This window comes from Lepisosteus oculatus, chromosome 1 (genome assembly GCF_040954835.1).
Source record: "Lepisosteus oculatus isolate fLepOcu1 chromosome 1, fLepOcu1.hap2, whole genome shotgun sequence".
In the NCBI taxonomy this organism is placed as follows: domain Eukaryota; kingdom Metazoa; phylum Chordata; class Actinopteri; order Semionotiformes; family Lepisosteidae; genus Lepisosteus; species Lepisosteus oculatus.
Window position 1 is genome coordinate 11372673 of NC_090696.1, and position 16751 is coordinate 11389423.

At 35.8% G+C, this 16751-nt stretch overlaps 1 protein-coding gene across 5 annotated transcripts in view; it reads right to left on the bottom strand.

The window, feature by feature from the left end:
• lcorl (ligand dependent nuclear receptor corepressor-like) overlaps positions 1-9921 on the bottom strand; it is a 45539-nt gene extending 35618 nt beyond the window's left edge. For 2 of the 5 annotated variants that reach the window (XM_015343918.2, XM_015343916.2), the window contains exon 1: positions 9747-9920. In XM_015343918.2, the coding sequence (XP_015199404.2) occupies positions 9747-9843 (97 nt within the window). In that variant the 5' untranslated portion in view covers positions 9844-9920. Of the gene's footprint in view, positions 1-9746 lie in introns of all 5 variants that reach the window. The other 3 variants (XM_015343917.2, XM_015343919.2, XM_006629208.3) reach the window with 3 other exon arrangements.
• Between the last annotated feature and the right edge of the window lie 6830 nt (positions 9922-16751).

Here is a 16751-nt window from a genome sequence, read left to right on the forward strand (position 1 = left end):
TGCAAATATGTTTTTAGGGTGATGATTAAACATGCATGTTGTTCTTGGATCTAGGAACCATGGAAGAAATGATTCATTTAGATAGCTTCAGCTCTGTAAACAGCATTGGAGACATGAGATCAGATTTAATTTCTTGTATTAATACAAGCACAAATAATGCTTAAATTACCCAGTGTAGGCTTTAAAAGTACTGCATTTTAGTGTTTGATCAATGTGCCCCCCCATTATCCAAAATGTTACACACAAAATAAAAGTAAAATATGTTGAAACTACACAAAGCACACAGTACCTTACACTATAATTGCTTGAGGGGATGGAGAACACCTGATCATCCATACTGTTGTATGTGCATACACTATCTAAACATTTATAAATGTGAATACTTCAGTTAACATGTATTTTTATACCACAGTCACACTTCATTTTAAGCAAAAACAGAACTTCAACAGGGCAGCTTCTTGATTTTCTTCAGCCTCTTGATATTATTCACATTACCCATCTCTTAAAAGATGACTATTAGTAATGGTATTGTAACTCTGAAAGAAAAATACATGGTTAACTAACTTCAACATCACAAAATATTAACCAAATTGTTGGTTCTAGACGCTGCTGCAGGAGTTCAACTATGAAATTACCAACAGGATGAAACGGAGATCAAAAAACATTTTAGAAGATAAATTTTACTTTTGTTTGTAATTCATATACAGTATTTCTAAAAGCAAATAGTGCTCTAAATTTTCTGGAGCAAAACCATATTTAACATTAATTATTCTGTGCCACCAAAAGCAAATTTTCAAAACAAGTCTTTAAATAGTTATGTTTAGAAGGAGTGAAGGCAGGAAGGTCTGGCACAAGAGAAAGCTGTTCTAGGTAGAGTGATAAGAAAGGCCAGTCTGTATTTTCACTCCTTGGAAAGGTTTGTCAAAAATATTCCCACAATCAGCTATTTGAAGAATGCTAAAATTGGGCCTACAGAATTCTTAATTGCTTCTGTTTAAAATGTATGGTTATTTATCATGTTAAAATTATATTCTTACTTAGAACTTTACAAGGTGCCTGTGCATATTAAAGTTTCTTCATGTCAGATGAAGGGAAATCGGTGAAAATGAATATAGTAACTCACAAGGGTAGAGTGCAGTTATTTAAATGCAAAGATTTTTATTAAACATCTCGAATATGAGGATTTGCTTTATACATCATAATTACAGGGTTTCCTCCAGGAAAAAGCTAAGACCAGGTGGTAACCTCCCACCCGCCATCTAGCTGTCTAACAGCAAGATTACTATACAAGGTTGTGAACAAAGATGCCATCTTATTATTATAACTAAACAATATTATCAAACAAGACATTTGACCACCACATCTACTCTGATTATATAGGAGTCATCAAAGATCTAGGCTATTTCTTATGCTGCCTGAAGAGCTTTGTGCTTGAAATGTGTTCTTTTGTGTTCTTTTCACTATTGAGACCTTGTTTATTTTGTGCTTATCAAGGCACAACTTTTTACTTGAAAATGAATTAGCAAGCGAGGAAGGTGCACAGTATTTGTCTGGGAACTGATGACTGAACTGCAAGGAAACCCTGTGTTTTACCACCATAACTCAGTGGTCCAAAACCTTAATACATGTGATTTTCCATCGGAAATTGTGATCACATACTATTTACATTGATAACATTGAATTTATTCGCATGTAAAAACATTAGTTAATTAACAGAATTGTGAACCTGTACAACAATTTCAAAATTTTAGATTCATTACTTTTTTTAAATCAACCTAGACTTTTTTTTTCAGACTAAGGTGTGCGATAGTGAGATTTGGTCCTAATGTGCAAGACTTGAAAGCTGTTCAATTATGTACCATTGCACCTGCTGGCTGGTAGGAGATCTTGCATATATTAATATAAAGCAGTGTTTCAGTATGGATTCTAGTGTATATTTTGACAGCGTTCACACATTTGGCCAGGTGATGTTGATTTTGGGTCAGACAGCCCACCAGGCCTGTATAAAACTTTTGGAAACCCTGAATAATATGTAATTCAAAAGATATTCAAATATTTGAAAGGCTCAAAGTAAGTGTGACTAGATTTTGAGTTTCTAGTGAAACTTTAATAATCATTGCTAGAAGTTGTACAATATTGATCTGAACATCAGGATTAATCTGAAATAAAACTAAACAAGATTAATTTCTGAATTCAAAGATAATCACTTTGTCTAGCTTTCAGAAATGTAGCTAAATTCCAGAATGTGTTTTAAAAAAACAATACAACAACAATACGGAAGACCAGGAAAAAAAAATCCATTTGAAGTCTGCTGTCACATGTTCTGTCCAGAAATATACTTGGAAAACATATGATGATAAACAGGGGGCCCTTGAACAGGGGTTTGAACTTGCTGTTGTAGGATCAAGCACTACATGTGCTATGGCCAAAGGGTACTAGAAAGAAAGAGGTACAGAACAGCATAGCACCATTAATTGACCTCAAATGTATACTTTAAAAAAATATGATGATTATAATCATTATGAGTCTGACATGAAACCTACAGCTATACGTACAAAAGATTGCAGATTGCAAAAAGTAACTACAATACTACAATATTTTTAAACACAAATCCAGTTTCACAATGGTATTGCATAACTCCTTTACTGAAAAATATTAACATCTGCATAATCATCCAGTTTATGTATATATGTAAATGTTTATGTAAAAATAGTTTAAGGTATGTTCATCACATAACTTTTTGTTGTTACTATTTAATTCTTAGAGTAACAATTTAAAAGTTGTATCTGTTCCATACGGTATGCAAAAATCAAATCACTTTTCCCTAAAACGAATTCAAACATTTGATTGTACATGTGATATATGCATATAAATTAAACAGCTTTCAACAGCCCAGCAACTATTTTAAGAAGCTACAGATAGTCAACAAAATTTGGAAAAACATGGGTAAATGAGGTATATCAAGTAAACCAAAAGCAAGAGCTTCCACACAGGTGTAGTGCATGCTAAAATTAAGCAAACAGCAACCCAGCACGCACAGGAATATAACAATGAACAAGTAACAGGTTTATCCCATGCTGAAAAAAGAAGAAAGAAAACAACGTTTCGGCTGTGGAGCCTTCTTCAGGTGTGAGAAAGACAGGGCAGTAAGCAAAGGTAATGCCGGCAAACTACTTTTCTTCTAAATTCTCTCTATTCAATGTAGGTTTCATTTCACACCTCTCTATACCTATCCTAACTTCACACCTCATGATTGGCCTCTCTTTCTGTCCCCTGCTCCCGCCTCTCACTCCTCCTCTCTCCCAGCTTTTGTGAGATTCTTCCGGGTTCACGAAGGCTCCACGGCTGAAACGTTGTGTTTTCTTTCTTCTTTTTCCAGCATGGAATAAACCTATTACTTGTTCCTTTGCAGCTTATGCATGCTGACGCAGCTACCCACCTGGAATATAAAAATGCCAGACAGACCTAGTTTATGGCTAGCATGGCAGAAAGAGTCCTTTGAGACTTTCAAAGAGTGGCGATTGTTGGGATGTGTTTGGCAGGGGCTTAAGTGACCAAGACAGCTCGATGATGATGTCTCATAAGCAATTGTGCTTAAGGGGATGTAAGCATAGAAGAAAGAGGGAAAAACATCAGCAAAGGGAAACAGTGAGAAGTGAATAGTGAATAACATACACCAGGATCCTGATACATGTGCATTAATTTGAAGTGCAAGGCAGAACTTCAACCTGTGACTGCACACTTCAACCTATAGTCAAACATCCAGTTTCATCAAGAACTGGCCTGCCAAGAACTCCACAGAATGAGATGCCATAGTTAGATTGTAACAAACCACTCATCACACCTGGCAATGCACATTCGCAAGTCCAAAAAATAGTGCAAACAGGATCACCAAGCAATCGAGAAATGTGATGTAGTCAGATGAACCATCTTTCACCCTGTTCTAAAAAAAAAAGTGAAGTGCATGTTGCATGTATGGAACCAACCTAAAGCAACCAACAGCCCTGAGTGCTTGGCTTCTGGAGCATGATTTCCTGACACTTATGGTGCACGTAGTCCCTTATAAGGCAAGGTCAATGCTAATCGCTACATAACAGTACTGAGTAATCTTCCCTGCCGCTGGCAAGTGTGGAACATGTTAATAACTAATTCACATCAGCATAGTTATGCATTGTAATTCAGGCGTCTTCAGGGATATGGATTTTGCTTAGTTATGCATTTAAAATGATCCTCTCTGGTTTATATGGAGATTTTAAGTTCTCCTGATAAAAATGTTAAGTTTAGTGTGGTTCATAAAAAATGTTTTTTCACAGATGTAAATTACAGACAATGAAAATAAGTATAAACAATATGATTTCCACCAATTAACTGTTTAAACATAATTATGCTACCAAACTATATTTCAATCTAATGCATGCTGACATCACACTTTGCAAAATACAAAATTTAGAAAGGAGCCAAGTTAAGACCACACAGCATATTTGGTGGGCATTTACTTTTAAACGCATAACTTCAGACATCTTTATGAACTCTCATACCCTTTAAAGACCAAAGGCTTTTAGTGAGATACACCTACAGAATTTGACTTTTTCTATAAAATAAACTATTGGAGTTGACTCAACACTTTCGGAAATGAAACTATTCAAGCTCTTATTTGTTTTTTAAATGACATCAAGCATATATAAAAAATTAAAAATAACACATTGAATTTCTCGTTGGTGTTCTCAAGGAAAGTGCATATTCCTGTGCACAAATCCATATTGTCTACAGACAGTATATCAATGTATTTTCTAGTCTCTTCCAATTCAGGGATGCGGGGAAACCAGAGCCCGTCCCTGCAGGCAACAGCACAAGGCAGGGTACAAAACGGATGGGAAGCCAGTCCATTGCAGAAAAGACACAAAAACAGACATGTTCACAGTCACACCAGGGCCAATTCACCCAGAAGCCAATTAACCTACCAGCATGCCTCTTTAGACTGTGGGAGGAAACCAGAGCACCCGGAAGAATCCCACGCAAACATGGGGAGAACCTACCTATTCCATGCAGATAGCACTCCAGGTCTGTAACTGAACCCAGGGCATCCATGCTGTGAGGCCGCAGTGCTAACCACTGTACTACTGTGCTGCCCCCAAAGAAGGTACATACAAGGTATATTCCCAGGCAGAGAGAAATTCCTACTCTGACAGAACTAAACATTTTCCAAATCTCCAAGTCTCAAACGGAGAAGACCCGAAGGGACACACTCAAGTAGTTGATTCTGAAAGTTCACCTTACGAACCTTTTCATCAACACTGAAACGTGAACCAGAAGACAAAAATTGAAACTAAGGGTACTTGCTTTAAGAACTGAAAAACATAGGCACTTCCTAATAAAAAGTTATGTGAAAATCTGGAACAAGCTACACAGCCATGTTGTAGCAGATAACTTTCAAAGAAATGCCTGGATCCTTACATTAGCTATTAAAAAAATTAGCTAGACACCCCAAATGGATTTATCATTAGCAGTCTTCATGTTCCTTAAGACATAACAAAAAAAAGGAATTAAAAATGAAAAATTAGAAACAGAGACATTTGTTACCTGCTATAATCACAAAACAAGAAAATGTCCATAAAAGTACTACATTAAAATGAATTAAATAAAATGTGATATGTGGGCAATATGCATAAATGAATTTAGCGCACACTTTTATAAAGTTATGTACGCATGTTTAGGCGAATCCAAAAAAACATTCTTCAGAAAAGACAGGACATTTTATTTTCTCTTCTCCCCATGTGGCATTTATACAGCAACAAAATATCTAGACTGGAAAAATCTATTTTCAGCATAAATAGGGTTATAAATGATAGTTAGGTCGTTCAGCCCATCCTGGCTGTTTAATCTGCAAGTCTGACAAACCAGTTTTTTATTTAAGCAGGAAAACAGGGAGCCATGACTAACATTTGATAACTGTAGAAATTATGCAAACAACACTTGGGATCACAAAAAAGATAATTAATCTGTTCAAAAAATAATAACAAGGCTCCAATAATAATTCACCACTCCTGCTTTACTAAAGAAAACGGAAGCATCTTTATGTTTTGCTACACAAGAAAAAATGCATCTGTCAAACTTGTGATGACATTGGTTGAAAATTAAACAAATTCTCCCTATAATTACTTGATCGGTTTTATACCAATATTCAAGAGCTGGTAGAAGAAGGTTTCGTGTCTTAAAAAGAATGTTTTTATTTCTGTTCTAATTTAAAAGAAAACAAAAAGTGCTTAAATTAAAAAGTAAAACTCAGATTTGGTTATGCTGCTGTTAAGTTGTGTTTTCTGTCACAGATTCATTTTTGAACACTGTGACCTCTGAACAGAAAGGACCTGTGCTATTAGCATATTTATATGTGACCTGATTTTTTGGAAAAATTGCAAATACAAACGTGTCATTAACATGTTAACTGTTTACACAGCTTATTTGTCTAATTTTAACCCTGTACCATTAACTCTCATGTTAACAATGTGCTAATGCTAATAACTTCAACTATTGCATGCTATTATGCAATTTAGCTTGATGTTTCTATCTGAAGTGAAATTCAAAATATAAAGAATCACAGCAAAAATACATAATTCAGTCTAAACTGGCATGACTGCAAACTTTTTTCAAGCCAACAATGTCAAGCGTAATTTCTGTTATACAGCAGAAGGGGAACAAAAACCAGAGTAATTTTAAGTTGCCAACTTATTAGGTTACAGTACCTTATCAGTTCTAAATTGAAACTTGTTCCACCTTTTTAAAAAATAGTTATCGGAGTATTACACAATGGTTTAAAAGAGACATTAAATTGTCTATAGTCCACTATCTATATATTGTATGCTGCTTTATTCTAAGCTGTGCATCATTCAGAAGTATACATTCTACAGGTGATACAAAACTTTCTCAGTGTCTTTTGAGAATTAGAGAAGAATGCTAATTCCTTCAACTATAACTTACAGCCCCCCCCCCCCCCCCTTGTATAGTTCATACCACATTTGTTTGGTCACTGAAAAGGCAAGAATTTGAATGTTTCTCTAAAGTAAACTGTATATATCAGTAACAATAAGTCTTACTATAGGTAAACATTGAAATGTTAGTGATGATTTTGGGTTACTCTAGTGAAACAATTACATTTGTCCATTTAATCATTTAGAGGATCAGTTACTTTCCTGTCTTATGCAGTAACTAAGCCCAGATGTCACTCACTAAGTAACTGTCACACAGCAGGTGAGCTCCAGAGTTACAACAGAATGATCTAAATTAAGTGCAAACCAATGTAACCAAAGCAAATACCTAGTGATTTTTACCATGAGGGATTCTGAAAATTATGAAGTAAGATCTTTCAAGTCTGAAAAAAATGCTGAGAAAAATCCAACCTTGCTCCCAGAGAGCCCCAATCCAGAGAGTTTTGATCAATTAAGACATTAATCTGTTTAAATAAATGGAGCTCTGGACACTGAAATGATCACCAGTCCAAAGAGCAACCGTTATTCAAATGAGGGTCCGAATGATCACAGCAAAACTGTTCCAGATCTTTACAAATTGGCAACCTACTGAAACTGCCGGAGTGGGGCTTTTCAGGACCAGGCCTGGAGATGCCGGATCCACAGATTCATGTAATCACAGTGGTAAGGAACGCGTTTGGCTAGAGGAAAACAGTAAGGCATCGAGTTACAAAAGGTGCCTGTACATTTATTTTAAAATCTAGAATCTGTGAATACACTATTGATGGGCTTGCCATTAAACGTTTTAAAAAAACAGCTCAGTTCAAAATCAATATTAAAATAAAAATATTTACACACATTTTATAACACAATATAATACCAAGTATTCAGTCGGGGTTTGTATTTTCTATTGCAAAGAAATGCATTCACTGGTGGTTTCTATATTCGTGAGTTTCATTCCTTCTTCCTGTATAGTAAAACACATTGACGTCCTAAAACTTAAAATGCATTTTCATAATTTTTTATTTTAATGGTCACATTTACTTGTATTGTAGACCACAAACGATATCTCTATATCGCTGTACTATTGTGAAACTGCAGTGTTGTGGACTTAAGACTTGTGTATCATGAAAATGTTCACATCTCATTTCAATTCTTGATTGAATTTGTGTCACAAAGAAAAATCGTACCATGGTTACCAGTGTACCTCCTAGTGACCATTTCTGGTTGTCAAAACTTTTGTAAATCTATTCTAGCAACTTGTCAAAATCTGAAAGTACCAATGAGCCACTAGAAATTTGTTACTTAAAGGTTTAGGGGTTTATAACATTACTTAAATTGTAAAAAAATGTTACTGAATTCATAGCATAAAACATCATTCCACACTGCCTTGAAATAAACTGTATAGCTGACAAAGAAGACTCATAAAAACATCTACAACCAAATGAATTACAAAAATGTCACATAATCCCCCTTGCATAAAAGAATGGGAAAATCTTTTAAAAAGCCTTTTTAGTAAAAGGCTCTCTCTTGAAAAGCAGTTGATCCTTGAAATGTAAGTCTGGTATTGAAAGGGAAATGGGAAATTTATTCAGAAGCAGCAACATAAGGAAAAACCACCTGACGCTGCTCAGCACTACTACCTTAATTTACATCATTCCTGAAAAAAACAAGCCCTAATTAACTCATACATTGCGATCAACCAAGAGCATCATCACTGCACATAATCCAGGAAAGGCACCTACATAGTACAAGTACAAAATACTGCTGCCTTTTTCACATAGATAGGAACGTAAAAACTTCTTACAGATGTTGTGCTCGGAGGGGAAAAGGGCACAGGTGTATTTTCACTGGTGGAGAGAGGTGGGAGTACAGACGGAACACTTTTCGCTGTTTTGAGCACTTAACTGATTCTTTCCCGGGATTTCCGACCTAATCAATTGCACCAAATTAAAAAGCAACTCGCTCCAACTTCCAGGAAGACGACTGAACGTCACCCAGAAGGTGAAGAAAGAAAAAAACGAAAGATTCCCCCCCCCACCCAAAAAAACAACCTATAACGCGTCTTAGTTTGACAGCTGGGGTTTTGAGACCGATAAAGCGCCACAGACAATACTTCCTAACAGTCCGGCGAGGCGAAGGCACCCCGTAACAGACAAAGCCCCACACTGTTCGCGGGTAACATCCTGCTCGCGACGCTTCCACGCGCAGCTCGGGCGCTGAAATACGGCTTCTGTTTATAAAACAAGAACGGTCACGTGAGCCCCGCACAAGGACAGCCGTTAAGGTCCGCGCCGACACTCCCCTGCTTCGGCCAAGAAACAAAGGGGGGGGGGGGGGGGGGCAGATCACGTCGCCATGGCAGCCGAATTCACCCCCCACCCCCAACCAAAAAAATCCAAATAAAACGAAATCCCAACCGTCAAGGCAAGTGTGCGCTCTTAAAGCCGCAGAGCCAATTTCTCCCAAGTTTTAGCGGTACACGTCAAAAGAACAATAGAGCCGGCTGCGGAGCGCTGCCACAAACACACACACAGTACATGCAAACCCGCTCGGTCTGGACTGTCACAGACTCCCGACGGGGTACAGGACACTTGCCGGAAGCGACGAGTCACTCAAGACAAAAGAAAATGGAGACAGAAAGGTACCTCTTCAAAAATGAACTTAAAACCCGGCCAACTTAGGTTCTGTTGCAAACCAGTCTCAAGACACGGAGTTCCGTTCGCACCGCAGAGCAAGCGCACAGCACGCAAGCAAGCAAGGGGAAAGGGTTTCGTTTCTTACCTACACAGTGAATGAGTTTGTGCCGCCAGGAATCGAGTTCCCGCCGGAATCCTTTCCTCTCTGCCGTGCATTTGGAGCTACGGCACTGGGCAGCCATTCTGTCTGTCCTCCTCTCGCTCTGCGCGTGACGTCACCCGACGTCATTTACATAGTGGGAGCGCACGCAACAGTGATTGACAGGTGTCACACGGCCCGGCGAGGGAGGGGCTCCGCCCGCAGCAACGGCTTTGACTGTGCGAGTGGGCACGAGGGGCTTAGCAGCTGCTTTTAGAATGGGAGAGCTGTGTGGGCATCGCTTTCGTTGACTTCTTTGTCGAAAGTGTGCTAGATTTGTTTTTTTACAACCGCACTTCGGTAGTTTTCCTTAAAGTGTTGGGACAGGAACATAGCAAGAGTCCTTAGAGAAAGAAAAACGAGAGTTGTTTTTTTTTTCCTTCGCAACTTTCTCGGTTCTGCTTTGTGAACCTTGTAATCGCTTTCGGAAAGTGTTTTGAATTTTTTACTCTTATGTATATGAGGCAGACAACACATACAGTAGGAAGGCATTAGGGTCAAGAACAAAATAAAGTTGTTGTTTTTTTTTTTATTTGGAAGATCAGTGCAAAATTAGGACAACACAAAATGTCGGGAGAAAGACAAATACCCTTGAGGAATATTCTCTGCTTACAACTGGTGTACAAAAGTCACACGGCATCAATTCTAAAACACTGTACAGTACATTTGGTTCCCTGAGTGCGTGTATTACCAAATGAAAATAATACAGTTTAGTTGTTCACATATGGGGTTAAAAGCCTTATAAATCATAGTATTTGTTAAATATAATCTCATTAATAAAGTTATAAAATAAACTGTCAGTGTAAAGGCTTACGGGAACAGCTAAAATGTATGTTGTATTTCTAAATACCTTATCATGGTTTTGATGTCTGCCTTAAAAATATTCTAAAATATATTCTATATGAAAAAAAAATAACATCAAAATTAGGAGGGTGCTTATTCTGTAACCCTACGGTGGGATAACTGTTCACGCTCTAACAAAAAACACGGGTTTCATCTGTCACAAATACTTTCAATCAGGATAACAAATCAAAAGGTTCTCCATTGGAGGATACTAATACAGTGCTCCCTCCCCCACTATTTGAAATGGTTTGAACATACAGGAGAGAGAAAGAACAGGCAGAAGTAGTCTCCTGGAGAAGACTGGGATTGAATGGGATAAAAAGAAAGCAAAAAACTACATAAGCAGAGCGAGAGATTGCTTAGAATCCGATATAGTTTGATGTGAAAAAGCTGTAACAAAACGCTAGCGAAACACTCCCAATTCATTTTCCTTTGGAGGAGTTTTAGAATGTTTCAATATAAATTAAAGCTATTGCAAAGCCCGTTCTTGCTCCCTTAAATATACAGTATGTCTCCAAAAAATTGTAGGCATTTTCATGATTGGAACCAATAGTGTACTTAACACGCTCATAATTATATACTTACATTTTGTGAACAGGTACCAGAAAAAAAAAGACAGTGAGGTGCCAGTTCATACAGAAAAGGCTGCTATTCAGAGGGAAATTGCACAGTTGACTTCTGCTATATTCTTTTCAATAAAATACAAACAGAGCAAGTATATTTGTGTATTAAACTGAGTCTGTTTGTGGGAACTGCTTTTTTTCCTGCTATATTTGGCAACAGCATGGAGTAATCGTTAGGGCTGAGGACCAGAGGCTTGTGGAGCAAGTAGCAGGAAGCTGCCGTTGTACCTTTTAGCGAGATGTGAAAGTAAACTACCGTATCTGCTGCATAAAAGGACGTGTGCATGTGTTCTGTTGGAAGAATTAAAAATGAAAAAAGTAGTTTTACTTTGAAAGAAGTGTATTCACTTTAAAATATTGAATGTAGCAGAAAGTAGTTCTTACACATAATTTTAAAGTTAACGAGTTGCAGATAAGCTATTCCATCCATTTTACATGGCCCAAATGGAGTGAATGGTACAACAAAGTCTGATTATTAAAACGTGCTGTATTTTGTACTGTTACTTGGATATTCTGTTGAATGGTTATAACTATTTTTACACCAAGTTCAAACGGAAAGGTTGCCAAAGATTGGCTTATAAGTCTTGCAGCATTCTGTCAGGAAGTTTTATTTCTGAATCCGCATGAAAAAAAAAACACTTTTCTACATACGATTTCTTTCTGATCTATGGCGATCTATAGTAGGGTACAGAGCATCTGGTTTAAAATAGACAAGAATTGTTGAAAATTGAATTGAATTAGACTAGTTTAATACAAAAAGTCAAAGAAAGTTTTATGTTGCATAACCTGCATAGTTGATTAATAATACTAGCTCACATTAACTATTGGGGATCAGTAATTAAAATCACACAGAAAATAAAGTATGCATTTTTAAAGCCTTTGTTTGGCTTGAAGCACTACTTTTTACCTCTTTTTAATCAATCAATCAATCAATCAATCAATCAATCAATCAAAGTTTATCAAATGCGCAGCAGTAGTTCCTGGCAATGAAATGTCTTTTCTATGAGCTATCTGGGGAGGGATATAAAAATCACAAAATTAAAGTTACAAAATAAGGTTACATAATGATAGATAATAGTGCAATAGAAATTTAATAAGATATGGTGCTGTGACCATGCTCTTTTTTATCTTCATCTAATTATTCATAAAAAATCAACTGTTGCTTAACATTATTGTAATGTAATTATTGTATGAAATATACCTGTATGACAGCGTTATAATTATGATAAACCATCATCAATGTTCACTCCACTGATCACAACAATAGCTATATACAAAAGCAATATACATTCAAGGTCAAAACACTACTAAATTACAGTAAGGACTTTTGAAAGTCAAAGCTAACAATTAAATATCATAAGACCTTATTAAGTTAGGTACCTACGAAATACAAGCTACTGATACTAATTGAACAACATGAATCAGACAACACTAAGCTTATCAATGTAAAAGTAACATCTTAGGATTTTGGTATTTGAAAAAGGAAATATGTCTACTTTTGGATAGGCTGACATTTCAGTCATGTCCAGAGAGAATTGCCACAGCTCTGTATAGTGTTAACAAAGGAAAGCCAAATTAAATTGCTGGCATTCACTGACAGATAGGGATTGTATCATCTCCATTTCAATGCATGTTGAAAAAAATATTTATTAGATCAGAAATAACCACCATATATCTCAGGTAGATACTGTTGAGCAACAAGTTACTGGAACATGGAATTTGGTATTGATCAAGAAAAGCTACTTTTAAATTGAGAATAGCTAGTAAAAGCTGCTAATAGCTTCAACAGAGTTTGACTACCCTCATTTAGAACTCTGTGGGATGTCAGAATACAGTATTTAATTCCGGACGTTAAAAAAATCCTGAAATGTCAGAATAATTATGTCACAGCAGGCAATTAAAACACTGGAAAATGCCATCTGACTATGTGTATTCTATGTTATTTAGGAAACTAATAAATGACTGACAAGTATAAAGCTCCAAATGCAAGAGGCAGATGTGCTTTAAATTGACATCATTTTAAAGAATATAATTATGTTTCTAATCAAATATTTTGTAGAATAACCCACTAATGTCTTAAAACAAGCATAGTTTGTGAAAATACATTATATGTTGATGAAATTTAATGAGGACTGAATGTTTTCATTTTTACAACAATTAGTAACTGGAAAAAATATACAAGTGACATTCTCTGCCAATGAAAATCTGCTTTTTAACAAACGTTAGGATACATACAGTACAAATGAAATATTTATGAGATTTCTTTCTCATTTTCTGAGATAACAAAATGCACATATTTTACCCTCAAGGTTAAGCTAGTTTCATTTTGAATTTCTGTATGATTGCAGTAAGAGAGATTACAAATGCCGAAAGGGATAATGTTGCAATGACAGCTCAATTTCTTCCAAATGATTGCACTAGACCTATAAATTAAAATACAAGAGCTACACAGTGCCACCCTTTTCAGTAAAATGACATCATTTAGTATTTTCAGATGCCATTGTTCCACACTTAATCTATCTACACATTTAATATACCCTCTGATCTGTTGGTCAATTCTATGTCTTTTAGTCTGGTTACATTTAATTCAGTCCTTCAGTATATAAAGTAACAAACCTGGTTTATATAAGAATAATTCAAACGATCATTCAATCATTTAGACTGGAAAAGGTCGCCCTTATAAAGAAGTATAAAAAGTTTTAGGAAGAGGTTTTTTTTTAAAAAAAAAGGGAGCAAAAAAGGAAAACAAATTGCATAATCAAAAACTGTAGATGTAATGTGCTTAAAAACACTTCACTCAGATTGTTTATGCACTGAAAATCTGATGCAATATTACATCAGATATCACTGCAAACGGTGTGCCTACCTCTTAAGGCCTACAATCTAAACTCAAAGGTTTACAGTCTAAACTCAAACCAAATCCGTATTTACTGACGGTCTCGGTTGCTTTTGTTACCATTTACTGATTGTCATTTATATGTGAAGTAAAACCATATTTCAAAGACAAATGAATATTGCATCATATTTTGTTAAATGCAGGATGCATTAATCAAAAATTATGCAACCTTACATTGGAACATAAATCATCAAAGTCTGCCAGTATTTATTGTTTCTGTAATGCAAAACTGGTTGATTTAGTTAACACAGAAAAGGAAGGAAGCAGCTTTGGAAAACACTAATTGTGAAAAATGTTAGTCATTAGATCGACAGGAAGCTCAATGTGCTGTACTGAGTTTGTTCATTATCTCATACTGTATTTAAATTTCTTAAACAAGGTAGAGTACTGTTTGTAATTGTACACTCTTTCTGTTGTCATAGCAACAGAAGTCAAAAACCTTGTTAGGTAACATTATACTTTGAAATACTACAGAAGTAAATAAGTGCATTTTAAAGCATTGTCAACCTAACGAGAGACTGAGAGAATTGTCAAGTATACAATTGGTTAGAAGATGTAAGTAGGGACCTAAACATATAAGATACACAATACATGAGCATAAAGTATTTAAAAGTACTATTCTACTATTTTCCTCTATCTTCTACAATAGTCCACCTAATGGTTACTATCAATTAATAAAACAATGCTGCTGCATTCATCCCTGCTTCTAAACTAAGGCTTTGAGAAATTACTATTTCAACCACTACAACAATATATTAACATAAGAAACAGGTTTTATCTAATTAATTCTTTCACATATGATATACGTAATATACCATATACAATATAAAAAAACCTATTACATGAAAAGAAACATTTATAAACGGAGATATAAATCCCATAAATTCACATCAGGCTCAAGTAATTAAAGTCATAAACCCTTGCCACTTAATCCAATTTCTCTGCATAAAGTGTAAATAAGCTGCCTTTAGTAATTAGACCTAATGCTAATGCTTTCTAAAGTTTACTAATGAAGGTTCAGATATTTTTATTTATTTAACTGGGTTATTCTTGGCCGAGAAAATGTATAGTAGACCCGGGTTGTTTACATACTGACTTAAATTGGTATGCTCATATATTATTATGGCTTATGTTTTATTTTTGTAGTTTTTTTTACATATATCGTTTGTAATTGTGTTCATTATATAAAATTATCTTTATACTCCTCGGCTTTTGAAATTCAACATTTTTAACTAAATCCTAAAACTGTTGCTTTAGGAGAACATTAACTGCTAAATTTGGAGAATTTAAATTTTAGAACATTGGCTTCTAAATTTAGCAGTTGATGTTCTAATTTTTTAATTAAATTTGTCTGTCCAGTTTATCACTGTGATAATTGTGTCCATTTATTTCAGGTATTTTACCCAAGGACTTGAGTCAAATCTGGTGCCTGTATTAGAGCTGGAACTGGTGGTTAAAGTGAGTGGGATGGCAAAATATCTCTAGTGTGTGTGCAGGGCATTGCATAACCTTCTAGGTTACACAATAATTACCATTATAATACCAATAAAAATAACAATTATAAGACAAAAATGAAATAGGATAAACCCTGAGATCTCACTAGAAGACGAGTGTAAGGTCAGAACTGAAGTTTGCCTCATTCTGCTGTAATTTTGGAAATGGCTGAGTCTTTCATGAAGGTTGAGTGATTATGGGAATGAGACACAATAGAAAGGGAAATGCCTTAGGCACTGCATGTAGGAAAGGAGTAAAATGCTGTCGACTCTGGTTATTGCATTCCTTTGCTTCCTAGTTAGAAAAATGTCAGCCGCGGAGAAAAAAAAAAAGCCTTGATATTTTTCAATTGTGCAATTAAAACTCCAGAACACAGCGTTCACTTCAAATCACAGTAAACAAAGAGGTCAGGGACTCGTGCTCTAAAATGTAGACAAGCATATGCTCTTGTCATAAGATCAGTGGGAAATTAGGACCGAATTTTAAATTATAGTCTTACATTGCATAAATAGTCTCTCCTAAGAGGACAGCCAGGTTACAGAGCCAAAGTTTTGTATTTAAAAAAATATATATATAATAGCAGCAAAGGACATTAACAGATGAAAAGAATCATCTCTGTGAAAGTCAAGTACTTCTTAAGGCCAAGTCCAGATACATTCACCATCTCTTAATCTCTTTTGTATGAACTTTAATGAGATCATTTTTTTAAAACTGATTACATCTGAAATCGGATTGTATTTTGTGATTCTACTTTCTGAGAATGATTTGCAATGCACTCGCAAACGTAGTGCGTCTCGTTTTCCAGAGTTCCGTGCAGTCTCTCCTCAGCCGCTATTTAAACGACCACGGAGATAAAACCCTCCATATTTACTTTGGATCCCTTTCCCACTCTTGTGCTGCACTCAAATCGATGCAGTTCAACAACGAATCATGAAAATGTGGAATTGTTTCCCCCTAGCCCTGAATGTGCAGTTATCATCCCTCCCTCGAAAAAGCTGGAGTTAGATTCCAGCCTGCTCAGTAATTACTGCCCAATATTTAACGTACCACTTTTGGAAAAGGTTCTAGAATGGGCTGTTGCTGTTCAGTTACGCT